The sequence below is a fragment of the Epinephelus lanceolatus genome, chromosome 4 (genome assembly GCF_041903045.1).
Source record: "Epinephelus lanceolatus isolate andai-2023 chromosome 4, ASM4190304v1, whole genome shotgun sequence".
NCBI classification, from domain to species: Eukaryota; Metazoa; Chordata; class Actinopteri; order Perciformes; family Serranidae; genus Epinephelus; species Epinephelus lanceolatus.
Window position 1 is genome coordinate 42,955,481 of NC_135737.1, and position 14,149 is coordinate 42,969,629.

At 41.6% G+C, this 14,149-nt stretch overlaps 1 protein-coding gene across 4 annotated transcripts in view; it reads right to left on the minus strand.

Moving 5' to 3' along the window:
* Positions 1-14,149, minus strand: part of pax3b (paired box 3b) — a 34,142-nt gene that overhangs the window by 6,662 nt on the left and 13,331 nt on the right. For 2 of the 4 annotated variants that reach the window (XM_033632053.2, XM_033632050.2), the window contains exons 5-8: positions 7,641-7,840; positions 6,724-6,889; positions 5,593-5,807; positions 835-1,114 (exon numbers count right to left, since the gene is read on the minus strand). In XM_033632053.2, the coding sequence (XP_033487944.2) occupies positions 835-1,114; positions 5,593-5,807; positions 6,724-6,889; positions 7,641-7,840 (861 nt within the window). Of the gene's footprint in view, positions 1-829; positions 1,115-5,592; positions 5,808-6,723; positions 6,890-7,640; positions 7,841-14,149 lie in introns of all 4 variants that reach the window. The other 2 variants (XM_033632054.2, XM_033632052.2) reach the window with 1 other exon arrangement.

The window sequence follows — 14,149 nt, forward strand, 5'->3', positions numbered from 1 at the left end:
GCGCAGCTTTCAGTCGCGTCAGTCACTGCTCATGAGCTGCAGTCAAACTTTAAAACTAGGCAGCTCCGATCAAATATGAATCGAGATTCTGTTACTGCGCTGCCTATTTCTCATCTCAAATGTTTTCAGAAACATATTTTAGTGCACTGTTTTGCTGTGAAATGAGAACGTTTGTGACCCGGCCGCCATGTTGGATACAGTCGAAACAAAACACAGAATGAAGCAGGCTTTCTTGTTGAGACTCCGGGGCTCTGATTGGTTGTTTTCAGTGAGCCATCGGTGGTTCTCAACTGGTGGGTCACAGTCCAAAAGTGGGTCGTGGGCCCATTCTGAATGGACTGCAAGTGACTCGCAAACATGTCAAAATTTGTAAAAAAACCCCACTATTTTTCAGTACAGTGAATTTCCGGTATAGAGCTTTTATTTTGAAGTCCTGTTTCCTGCTGTAGAGTGCGTGACTAACTGACAGCTACTTGAGAGAGACAGCAAACTAGCTCATCAACATGGCCAAACACAAGTATGACACTCTAACCCACTATATTTTAAACCTTGTGGACCTTGAACTAATGACTAAGCAAGAAATCTGGACCCTGGTTGTACCAGTTGGGAACCACTGTTAATACACAGTTGGTCAAAATTTGCTCCACCTCGACCAGCTACAATATCAGTTATATATTTACTTATTGAACAGGGACAAAAAGCACAAGCAGGCTTTTTTTGTAAACAAATAAATAAATATGTAAGAAAAAGACTTGTGAATTTTGAATTTGTTGCTGCAGGTGTGTGTGAGGAAGTAAACAGTGAAAATAAAAAGGTGAAGTCTATTGACCTTACTTTGTCCGTACTGGCCGTACTGGTAGGACGCCACATGGTCGACGGTGTAGCCCGGTGAGCTGTAGGAGGGTGGGCAGTAGGACTGGGAGCTGGGCAGGGAGGGCAGAGCCGACATGGAGGGAACGCTGGTGAGACCCTCCAGGCCCTTGATGTGATCCATGCGCTGGCTGCAGCTGGTGGCCATGCCGGCAGGGGGCTCGAGGCCGCCTGTCAAAGGGGAGATGGCGTAGTCGCTTTGGGGCTGATGTGGCACACCACCCGGGTTCAGCAGACCCATCACCTGATTGGGAGGAGATAGAGAAGGAGAAGTTAAGGTTAGATTAGTTTTTGTGAAGTGTCAGAGTGAGTCGCTGTAATGTTAGCACTTAACTCGTGTTGAAAATAAGATGGATACAATGGATTTTTTTTTCCACTGTCCATTTGTTTGTTCATCTAGACATCATCATTGGAATTAGGAAAAACAGGCTGACACCTTGGGACCTTGTGTTTTTAGTTTCTGATGGAGGTGTGGACCTGAGTCACATGACTTGGGACTCTAGTCAGACTTGAATCTCAAATTTGATGACTTTAGACTCCACCTGACAAAATCAAAAGAGACTTGCAACTCAACTTGGACTTCAACACCACTGAGCCTTTTGACTTGAAAATAACTGACACCTTCCCCCAAGCCCAAAGATTAAAAAAGCATGCTATGGTCGACAATGTTATAAACAAAATTAAAGTACTCTATTTACATTATACAACCCTGATTCCAAAAAAGTTGGGATGCTGTGTGAAACGTATGTAGAAACAGAATGCAATAATCTGTAAATCCTTTCTGACATACAGTGAGGGAAATAAGAAGGGTTGCACGATAATATTTGCACGTCATCAGAATCTGCCAACATGCTTTTTCTTCTTTTGCACAATTAATTAATATTACATACATTGCAAAGTATTGTATTTCATGTCTCCATCATGATAAGAGTATACATGTATAATATGATGTTAATTTGACTTCAGAAGAGACTTGATAAAAGTAGAATTAGGTGGGGAAAAGGTAGAATATCAATATTAGTATTGGTTATTGGTCAAATGAGTTGTTGCATATTGGATATCAGCAAAAAATCCAATATCATGCCTCCCTAGAAATACGTGTTCAACATGTCAATTTTTTCAATTAAATATATTTCCAATACAGCTACTGGCATGAAATGAAAAAAACCAAATCAACACAATGAAATTACTCTGCTAAAGAAACTGTAACATTTCAATCCATAAAAATTATGTGTGATAAAGTGGAATGACACAGGAAAAAAGGATTAAACACGCTATAACTGACATTTATTTAGTATAATATGGAAGCACTTGTTTGTGATGTCAGCTTCAAGATGCTTCTTATACGAAGAAATCAATTTCTCACAGTGCTCAGATGGGACTTTGGCTCATTCCTCCACAAAGACTGTCTTTAAATCCTGAAGATTTGTGAATCTCGAGAAGGAAATTTCACTTTTTAAACTTCAAAAATTATTGTATAAGTGTTGTTAAAAGAAAATGTGATGTGACAGAGAGGTAAATACGCCCTTGTTTATCAGTTTGAACATTAAATATCTTGTCTTTGTACTGTATTCAATTGAATATAGGTCAAAAAGGAATTACAAAATATTGCATTCTGTCTTTATTTATATTGTACACAGTGTCCAAACTATTTTGGAATCAGGGTTATACAACAAGACATCATTCTGTTGTGGTATGACTACTTAAAAAGTATTCACGATTTTGTGACTGTTGTTAAAATGGCATTACATTTGGTGGAGAGCACATTATGACTCGTTTAGGACTCGAAACTCAAAGTTTAGGACTTGCGATTTGACTCGACTTAAGCACAAAGACGTGAGACTTACTTGTGACTTGCAAAACAATGTCTTGGTCCCACCTCTGGTTTTTAACAAGGCTTTTTTACTTTATTAAATATCTCTCATGTTTAGCATACAAACACAGGAGTGTGTGTAACATATATCAACGCAGACACCAAGACAAACACACACTCAGACCCACAAAGGAAATCCCCCTGTCGCGGACATCAAAAGGCTCGTCCCAGACACAGATAGCACCAGAGAGGAAGAATTAAGCAATTTGTCTCCGATTCGCGGATCCACTTATTCTAAAATTCCTTTTTGACACTGCTCCAAAAACCCACGGTGCAAGATAACAACTTATCTCAGAGGAAGATATGCCGACAAAGATAACACAAAAGAAAGGTCTGTGTGAGCTTGGCTCTGCTCAACCTCCGAATAGATTTGCAGTTTGAGCAATCCGTGACCTGGTCTTTATTAGCGACCAGATAATCAAATTTGGGGGAATATTGCGTGGCCGGTAAAGGACGGAAAAGAGCCGCGGGGCAAAGTGTTTCAACTGGTTTCAAAACAGACTTGATACCACAGATCCCCGCCTTTCAACGCTCGCTGACTTTACCTGTCCATCATCAAAGTGCTCAGTAAACCGTTAATAAGAAATTGAGACCGGCTTGATCACTTATGAAAGTAACTCTAACTGAATCTGCTACCTCTAAATGTATCATATCCCGCCTCCTCCTCCTCGGCAGAGCAGAGGCCTCAAGGCTCCTCCAGTTGTCCTAATAAGAAGCAGGTACGCTGCTCTTTGGGTCCTCTTGGCCCTCTAAGTGACATATTATTCTACATCCACACACACACATGGTCCTGCTTAAATCATTTCCCAAGTAGGGGAGGTGAATGGAGGAGTCCATGTTGATTTGGAGAGGGGAGTTGTGTTTCCTCTCATGCCCCGTAACATTTTCCTAAAAAATTAACCTGAGTTTGGAGGTTTTGGTTCAAACACAAAGAGCGAGGATACGCCTTGGCTTCGATAAGCCACAGGGAGCAGGGCTACATGCTCTTTGAACCGATATTCTAGTTTGGTGATTTTCAGTGCTTTTGTCTGTTTGCTCTGATCCTTTTAACCAAACCCTTATCATGCCTCTCTCCTGAGCCTCTCCCTGCCTCATGAGATGCCTGCTGGCTGGCCCATCCAGGGTGTTTCATATTGGAGCTCTGCCGTCGCCGGCGGCCTGAATCAGTGCGTCCAGGAGTTAGCGGGGAAGAATGTCGGGATGGGGGCGAAACATCTGAGACAGGACATTCCTTCCCCGCTGTACGAAATATATACAAATAAATTTGAACCTTTGCTTTCGCACAGAGGAATGTCGAGGCAAACATTTTAAGAATGCAATCACGAGGAGCTTCCCTTGAGGCTACGGCATAGCGGGGTAGTCAGTGTTTGTGGATGCTGTGTCAAGCTGCGTCTGTGCACAATACTGTTTGTGAAGTATAGTTTGTGCCGGTTTTATGCATGCAGCAATGTGTCTGTGCATGTTTGAACACAGTGTGTGAAAGTAAAAGCATGAGGACAGACTCTGAGAATTCTGAGAAAGGGATAATCTCACAGCACACGCTCAAGGGCGTAGGTTTGGTTTCAGCATTGGAGTGGTTCCTCCAGTAAATTGAGAGCATCAGACACTTAATTTCTTACATTCTGGTGGTATTTTATGCACTAATTTGTGTATGTCTGTAGCCATTTAAGGTGGAGATGTCTTTCATTTCAGCAAAATAAAAATCATCTGCTATTTTATTGCAAATGCTGTAAATATTGAGGGGAATATGTCCCCTGCATCCTCCCTTTAATCGATGCCTGTGTACACACTCGTTGCCCTAAACACAGACAACAAAATGGCCAAAAATTTTAATACTTAATTGTGACTAAAATCACTTGTTGTTCCCTGTATTGCTCCTGTATTGGAAATATTAAAAAAAAATACAGTAATCAATCTTTCGATCTAAACAGAAGGTTGAAAAGTTGACTTAGCCATGCTGCTCAACCATGTCGTGTAATATTTGTGTAAAAGATGTTGCAGAATCCTTAACTGATCCTCAAAATGTCATGGAGTTGATCAATTATCTACACCGTCTGTGTGTGTGTGTGTGTGTGTGTGTGTGCCTGTAATTATATGGACCTGTGAGTGTGTGTTCATGTGAGTGTGTCTCCGTCCTCACACTGCTGCGGCCTGCTCTCTGAGGAGTCAGACTGCGTCAGGCTGAAATCTCATTTTCTGCCTGTTAGGGTCTCTAACTCCTCTGTCTCCTCTGCTGTACCCTCTGTCTAGGTGCGGAGACCTTGGGACGTCATGCCTGGATAATTGGCTGTAATTGTCTTTTCACTTCTCATTTGTCACACGCTCAATTGTCCTCTGTCCTCCTGGAGTCATCTCACTTTTCTCCTCCAACAGTGAGTGACCCGTCCTCCAGGACTGCCGAGGAGCGTGCGACTGGAGTGAGCGTGCGTTGTGCACCTGGGTGAAATATTACTTGAGTGTTTGACTTTTTAAAGCTCGTGATGTATTGTGTGAAGCTGTGTGTCTGACAGAGTAAATCATGCATACCTCCAACTCTTTGAAATCATGTTCAAATCTAATTCTGCCCAGCTCTGCTGTGGCATGTTATGGGTTTTATCCGTGCAAGTAAAACTATCTTAGTCTCTGGAGGCGTGTACAGTGTCAAACACACAAGTCTTAGTCCTGTCAAATTAATATGCTGCTTTCTTTGTGTTTTTCTTCAAACAAATTAATCCAATATCACTTTTCAACTTAAAAACTTGTGTGTTAAGTTGAGTGTTAAGTTATCTCCATCTGCTGCTTTACTCACTGAGCTAAATCCATCCCACCTCAAGCAGCTCAAACACACATATTTCAGGCTGTTGTCTCACCTGTGGAGAGAGTCCATTTCCTATGGCGGGGTTCATGGGATTGGCCGGCCCTCCGGCGCTCACGAAGCTGTCCGTGTAGCCTGAGAAGGAGTGACGTCCCGAGGCGAGACAGTAGGCGGAGCCTCCCTCTACCTGCCCTCCACCACCGCTGGCTTGATGGCCCGAGGAGGGAGGGAGAGGCTGGGGCCGATGCACTGTGCTGGGGGGCTCCGACACTAGAACAAGCATCAGAGAGAGAGTTTAAACACATGTATGGATTCTTAAGGTAAAAGTTGCAAAACATAAATCCCAAGGCGTCGTTACTGGGATCAGTGAAAGTCAATAAAACCAAAACATCCCACTCTAATAGAGTTGCTCTTATTGTGCTGAATATTCTGTAAAGCAGATGCAAAACTGTTGGATTCAATGTAAACTTACATTTGAAAACATGCTGGATTAAAAGAAAAATAAATAGATAATTGTTTAATTAAGTCCTTTTCATGCAGTATTATACCTTATTGTGATAACAAACAATCCCAAAATTAACAGTTTCAACAATTAAGAATGATTATTATTAATAAAAAGATATACTTCTATCAAAAAACACTTAAATTAATGCTCTTTTAAGATTTTTTTTTAGCATTTTTTTTAGTATTTCTGCCACAAAAGACACAGGATACTGCAGGTTCAGCCTTAGTGGTACACACTCTAAGTGCCAGCCTCAAATCAATATAAAATTATTATTATTATTATTATTATTATTATTATTATTATTATTATTATTATTTTAAATCAAAAAGTGCACAAAATGTTTAGATTTACACAACGAACACTGACTCAGAACTTCTCTCCATGACACAGTGTTTTCTCGTGGCTAAATTAAACTGAGAAAAGCCTCAAAATAAAAGCCATCAGACAGTTGAAAGCTTTGACACTCAAATTTTAGAATTTCTTTTCAACCACAAATGAGTTTTTTCTAGGGAAATTTTAGCTAGATAGACTAGATAAAACTAGATAAAATGAAAAATGCGTAATTACAAGAAGGTGGCGTTCTTTCATTTTCCCCCCCAAAAAATATTATACATTATTATCTGCATCAACAAGCACACACTGACCGCTGCATTAATTATACGAGTCAGTGTCATCTCTTACCTTGTGCTATAGATGAGGGGGGGTACGTGCTGTCAGAGAGCTGGTAAGGGGGGATGCTGGACATGGCTGAAGGTGGGAAACCCCCTGGGATGAGGTGATTAAATGCCATCAGCTGACTGGCTCCTGCTTGCTTCCTCCACCTCGCCCGCCTGTTGCTGAACCAAACCTGGAGGAGGACAACGGTGACGACGCAAAAAAAATCAGAGGTAAAACAACACAAAGAAATAAGCAACAAGACACTGCATTTGTTTCAGTGGGTAACACACACTCTCACATTTATTCTGCACACAGAATAGTATCTCACACTTCCATCAGTGTGTGAAGTTGGAGAGGAAGCTGAGAGACAATGTGAGAAAAGACGTTGTGTGTGTGTGTGTGTGTGTGTGTGTATGTGTGTGGGTTAGATGTGTATCATGGCTGGTTGCTCCAAGTGTGAGTGACATGCCGTGCCCATATGGACGAGGCTCACGCTGGGCCTGCTTACACTTCCCATATGGAGCCTGTGGAGGAGAATTTACTGGACTCCAGATCAGAAATAGGAAAGTCCAGATTGGGCCCCTGGGAGTGAGGATGAGAAGTGCATGTGTTTGTGTGTGTGTGTGTGTTTGAGCTGTAATTGCCTTTATGTGTGTGTGTGTGTGTGTGTGTGAGGGCTGTTCATGGTACGGACAGGTCTGTAGGTGCTTGTTGGTGTGTCATGTCAGACAGAAGCTAATGTGTTGCTGCCATCTTGTAAACATGTTCATGTTTACCTGTTAAAGGATTCCATAGATCCCTGTGAGGCTGAGGTCAAATGTACAACCCTTGAGTTTATGAAACCCTTTTGAAAATCCATCATATGAATTCCTGTGTTTCACAAGCTAAAATCTGTTTCTGTTTCGAACATTTAAGATATAGATATACGTGCCCTCTCGTACCTGAACCCTGGCCTCTGTGAGTTTGGCCCTCTGGGCGAGCTCCTCCCTGGTGTAGATATCGGGGTAGTGAGTCCTCTCGAAGGCCCTCTCCAGCTCCTCCAGCTGCTCCGCTGTGAAGGTGGTCCGACTGCGCCGCTGCTTCCTCTTAAGCGGCAGATCGGGTTCTGACTCCACGTCCGAACCCTCGTCTGAGTGACTCGCTGTTTGAACACAGAAGACAGAAAAATTAGGAAACAGTAAGGATGAGATTTCCTCCAAATATCAGGTGTTGAATCAGGGAAAGGTTGGTGTTGTCTGCTCCTGAAATGTTGAGTTTCATCCTGATAACCTCCCATGCACATATTCAACTTCACAGCTTTATTTAAGTCACTCAATACCTAACCTTTGAGCAAACACACTGATGTTACAGACCAATACCTCATGGTGCTTCACGTTGTAACATTCAGCAGAATCATCTCATGATAACTTTGTTCTCTGTTTTCATTTCTTTTCTTATAGTTTCCACTTCAAGACGGTGGATATTTTCCTTTCTTCGCACACACACACTCGCACCATAAGGCATCAGCCTTCCTCGTGGTCTTGTGGCCAAACAGACCTCTATTCAGGAGAAATATTCTGAGCCTCAGGAATAATCCCACTGGACAAGATTCCCAGGGCACCACGGGGGAACTGGTGGACTAAAAGCCACACAAAAGGCTAATTTGGATCCAGGGGCCATTCTTTGAGCGCACAGTTGTGTGTGTGTGTGTGAGTGTGTGTGTGTGGACAGTAGCCTGGACAGCCAGGAGCGGTTGCCTGGATGAAGAACAACTGCAGTCAGCTGAATGCTGGTCTCCTTATCTATGATCGAGCTAAGCAGGAGAAGATATGAATCAGTTTTCTCTTTATTTTCCGCTCTCTTTCTCGTCACAAGAATGAACTCACAGTTCAGACTGGGTGATTTCTGTAGCAGCTCTGTAGTTTCTAATCAGATATCATCAGCCTTAAGTCTTAAGATATATGTTGTCAAGTCCAGAGACTGAACAGGTGGGGATAAAGTTATTTTTTTAAAGTGATAAGCAAAAAAAATCCCATAATTCTAAAATAAAGTCCAATAAAGAGCCCAAATAATTCTTCCTATGTGGCTCTTCAGGTGCAATCTACTATTTATTAAATAGTGCAATCCACTGCTTCTCAACTTAATATCATAACCTTTATTTTAAATCAGAAATACATCAAGGTAGAGACCTCATTTGCAATGTAGCCGAGTAAAACAATATCAAGTAAAAAACACAGAAAAAAACAGATCGAAATGTACGTAAAAGTGGCAACAAGAAGTAAAAAGCAATAAAACCACAATTAAAAATTTATAGAAAAGGAACACCTAGACTTAAAGTTTGAATTGCACTATGGATAAAAGTGAGGAATGCTTTAAATTGTTGTTCCACGTTGCAGGTGCACAATATGAAAAACTGGAGTTCCCAAGTTCAGTAAAAACAGCCGGCACCTGAATAAAAAGCCCACAATAAAAAGAAATCATTAAACTCATTTAAGACAGTAAAAGACCAATAAGAGCTTTCTAAATAAATAAAATAAAACCCAGTGTCTTTCATGTGGCAGATGAGGTGTGCATGTGTACAACACATCTGAAAAGAGAGTCTATTTCTAATAAAAAAAAAAAAATCACATTTTCATTCGTAAAGTCACCAGCTTGGAAACATGATATTTTCTTCTTCTTAGTGCAATAATCCATTTATGAAGTACAGCCTTTTTTTCACACTATTTATTTCTGATTTTATTAATAATTATGTGGTCAGTTTTTCTTAACTTGCTTGTTTTGGCCCCTGATCACATGTAGCACTCCTAATCTTGTTGTATATTCTTTGTACAATGACAATAAAGGCTTTCTGTATTATTCTTTTCCTATATATAAAGTCTAAAGTCAAGCTAATAACATTTTGACGTGATATCTAACTTCTGACCAATTTTTGGAGTGCTGTCCCTGCAAATAATTTACAGCATGTCTGATGCATACACAAAAAACTACTAAATTAAATTAACATTGAATTTAGGGCCTCAGTTATCAACTAATTTCAGAATTATTTTATTTTGTCATCAAAATAACATTAAAAAAAGCGGTAAATGCCCATAAAATAATTCCTGGAGTCCAACGACGAACAGGCTAAACCCCAAATTTATTAAATTTCCAATCACATCAAGCTGAGAAAACCGCAAATCCTCACATTTAAGAAGCTGTAACTAAAGAATCTTTATCCACTTTGCTTCACAAATAAACTTTTATTTATTTATCTATTTTGTATCAGTCAGCTTATTGATTGACTCAATATCCTAAATTTGAAAAATACATAAGTTGTGTTTTTGACTTGTCATCAAGTGATCTTCAGCCTGACTGAGCTGTGGTGACATCATGCGCCCTGACAGCTTTTGTGTTTCTACTTTTCATCTGCGTCTCAGATCAGTATTAATACTATTGTGAGCGACGCTCTATAAGCCGGCAGCTCGGTTTTTAACTCACTACTTCAAACAGCCCATTGGCTCCCTTCTAAGTTCACCAAGGCCAAAGCACTTTTTGTGTCACACTTAATTAATTCCCCCTCAGCATAGGGGAAGTTTTGTGTGCAACACTGTATTAGTTCCCCCTCAGAAGCAACAATAAAATACAAGAGAATCCAAATATCTCAGGGCCCCTCATGTGAAACTGATCCTCTCTCCCCCTTTGGCGATTTTCTCCGTGCAACACCAATAGCAGTGGGAGTCAACTTAACATGCATTAGGAGCAAATTGGTAAAGAAACATTCAAGCATGAGGGAGGCAATAAGTAAAATATTTTCAAAGGGGGAGCGAGAGAAATGGAGACATTGCCTTAAGCCTCTGCTGAATATCTTGCAATTTTGCACTCGTAGATTGCTAACTCTTTATCAACCCGTGTGAGTCTAGCATTTTAACAGGAATGATACGCTACGACTCTGCTCTGCAGAGACATTTCAAAATGGCCACTGCGGATTAGGATTCAATTTCATCTGCTGTTTTGCAACTTTATCACAATGTGGTGACAAAAACACATCACTCAAACCAAACAAAAAACATTTTATATGACTAGTTGTTACATGACTTGGATTTTTAGATGGTGGGGAAGGAATTCGGGATGTGAACTTTTTTGACAGGACAGCTGAAAAACAAGAGATGAGGCCTTTTGTAGCCTCCCCCTCCAGTTCCTGCACGGAGGAGGGCCACTAGGAATGCTTTTTCGCTCCCCCCCTCGACTTTAGCAGCATGCACGTTCCTCAGCATTTCACAGGGATTTGGGCCCTGGGAAAGCTGAGGCGGCCGGGAAAATCCTTAATCACTTTGGAATTACCTATCGGTTATGACTGCTACCGGGGTTTCGAGAACTTTTCAAAAGAAGCGACAGAGTGGCACCTCTCAAGTCTCGGGAGTCTAGTCACGATATAATCCTGAATCAGATCGTGTACGGGCGACTCAGGCGGGCTCAGTTGTTTCACTTCACTTCCTTAGATTGCTAAATTAGTTGATGTTAAGATACAGTCAGATAAGACGATAGGATGAAATGATAACGACGCTTGTGAGGAAGTTGGGTCAGCGCATAATGAAACTAAGATAGCGCATGAACATTATACAGCTGCCAGGTAGAACACTGGGTGATAAAAATGGCTCCTAGCATGTATAAAAAAGGAAGAGAAAATGTCGCACTTGCACATTTTTCACCTCAAACAACAGCAAACTCCTAATTTGCCCCACAAACTTTTTGCACTTCGACACACCGCCCTCCTTAAACAAGCACCACCTTCTCCTCCCTCTCCTCTCTCTCATGCTCCCTCCTTCTCACCCTCTCTTTGTCTCCCTTCTCCCCATCTCTCTCTCTTTTCCACCCATATTTCTCCCTGTGACTCTCGGGCTCTTTGTTGCTCCACAGAGCTGAGGTCTTTGCCGGCGATTTCCACGCTCCATCTGTGGAATCCGTCATGGCTCCCTCGGCCCTTCACAGTGGAGGGCTGTCACCTGCCCCACGGGGGAGCTGGGGTGGGGGGGCATAAAGAGGCTCCGCAGAGGGCTTGGGGAGGGTGGGGTGGATGGGTGCACAGCCGGGGGCGTTCTACCCTTTCCCCCACTCCTAAAAAACACCCCCTTCCTCCAGAGGGAACTGTAAGAGCACCTGAGGGGGCGAGGAGGGCAGCGGAGAGGGGCAACAGGGGCTGTTGTTGCCGATGTAAATGTCCCCGTGGGGATAGTCTGTCTGGGCATCTGTGTTGGTTTTTGTTGTTGTTCTTGTTGGTGGAAGCGTGGTGCATCCACGGTTTGTAGGCCCTCTTCATGGACACTAGCTGCGGTGAAAAGAAATACGTGCCTCCCAAATATTTCCTCCATCTTCTCTCTTAACTTTAAAATATAAAAATCCTGTCTAATTCTTTTTGTGTTTGTGCCTTGCCTGGGAAAATATGTACATTTATCAGTTTTTTAATGGGTAAAATGCCCAAATAAGATATTTATGATACAAAAATCAGTTTGAAACTGGATTAGCACTGCACAGTTAACCCCTGATTCTCTCTTGAAATTGTGTAAAAGTCAGGATACACCAAACCTACATCAAAGAACTGGTGCCGACTGTTGCGTCGCCTCATGTCCCATGTCTCGGCCAAAAAGTTGCACCTGAACAAATTGCAAAGACTACCGCCAACGGCAAACTTGCAAGTATGTTCTGTGCCTGCGTGAGAGGAAATAACTCTCCATAGCAGCATGCTTCACAAGCGCAGTAGACAACAAGAAAGAAATCAGCTAGCAAAACTGTTTGCGCACACACACAAGACAAAAGAAAAAGAATTCACACTATCTGAAAAAGTACAGCTCTTACAAGCTTTCCTCACTTTATTTCTCTTCTTGTGCACTTCGTTGAACCTCCAACCTATGTCTACTACTCCGATTCAACATGCTGAATTAGCCGAATAAAGACAACAACAGCCAACTAGTGCCAACAGTGCAGGACACACCCAAAAACAAGAGTGAGAGAGACGCTCATTGATGACCTGACATTGACCAACGGCCAACCGTCGACTTTGTGTGTCAGGGCCCATTTTCATTAGAAAGTGAACACAACTTTCACTTTCTTAAGAAATTTTTTTTTAGCAGTCCTCATTACAATACGAGCATTTTTACTGGAGCTTGCTGTGGTCACTGTCTGTTCCAATAGACATTAAAGCAGGATTTATACTTGTGTGTCAGCTCTATGCAGAGCCTACACCGTAGCCTGTGCATGTGGCCTACGCTGATGTAAGCCTTTACTTGTGCACTGTGTCACTCTGCAGTTACACCTCCAAAACACTAGTCAGTGGTGGGGTTTCTGTGAAGTGCTGTTTAGTTGATTCAAAACACACATTAAACACACATTAAACATGGCTTAATAGAGACAATTTCAAACACAAGTACACAAATCAGCTTCACTATAACTCGCAGCATTCACAGACAAACACTTGTCTTTATCTGGACACATTTTCCCCACAAATACAACATGCTAATGTTATTAGCACAAGCCTATGGCATTTTACATTGTATAAATTAGCCTAGCAGCTAGCGAACCATCACCTAGTTGCATTTACCACCTGAAAGCTACAGTAAAAGTGACTTTTAACAGAGAGCGATATCGATATCTTATACATATAGGCATGCATCCAAAAGTTTAACACATCGCAGCGACGCAGACCTCCTGTCTATGTTTGTGAGCTGAAACCATTTCCCTCATCCCTCAGTGGAAACTAAGCTTTTATTCAATTTTATTTCACAGACAAGAAACACTCATATGAAGCCAGGGACAACAGCAACATTTAACAAAGGTAACGTTACAAAATTCAGCTCCATTACAACTCACAAGGTTCACTGACAAAACAACTGTCTTATACTAAACACGTTTTCCAAACAAATACAACATGCTAACGTTATTAGCACAAGCCTATGGCATTTTACATTGTATAAATTAGCCTAGCAGCTAGCGAACCATCACCTAGTTGCATTTACCACCTGAAAGCTACAGTAAAAGTGACTTTTAACAGAGAGCGATATCGATATCTTATGCATATAGGCATGCATCCAAAAGTTTAACACATCGCAGCGACGCAGACCTCCTGTCTATGTTTGTGAGCTGAAACCATTTCCCTCATCCCTCAGTGGAAACTAAGCTTTTATTCAATTTTATTTCACAGACAAGAAACACTCATATGAAGCCAGGGACAACAGCAACATTTAACAAAGGTAACGTTACAAAATTCAGCTCCATTACAACTCACAAGGTTCACTGACAAAACAACTGTCTTATACTAAACACGTTTTCCAAACAAATACAACATGCTAACATTATTAGCACAAGCCTATGGCATTTTACATTGTATAAATTAGCCTAGCAGCTAGCAGAGATTTCCTCTGCTCATATGAAGCCAGGATAAATCACACACAAGACTTAGAATGCTATTTTTCTGGAGGCTTTATTGTCTTCGCAATTT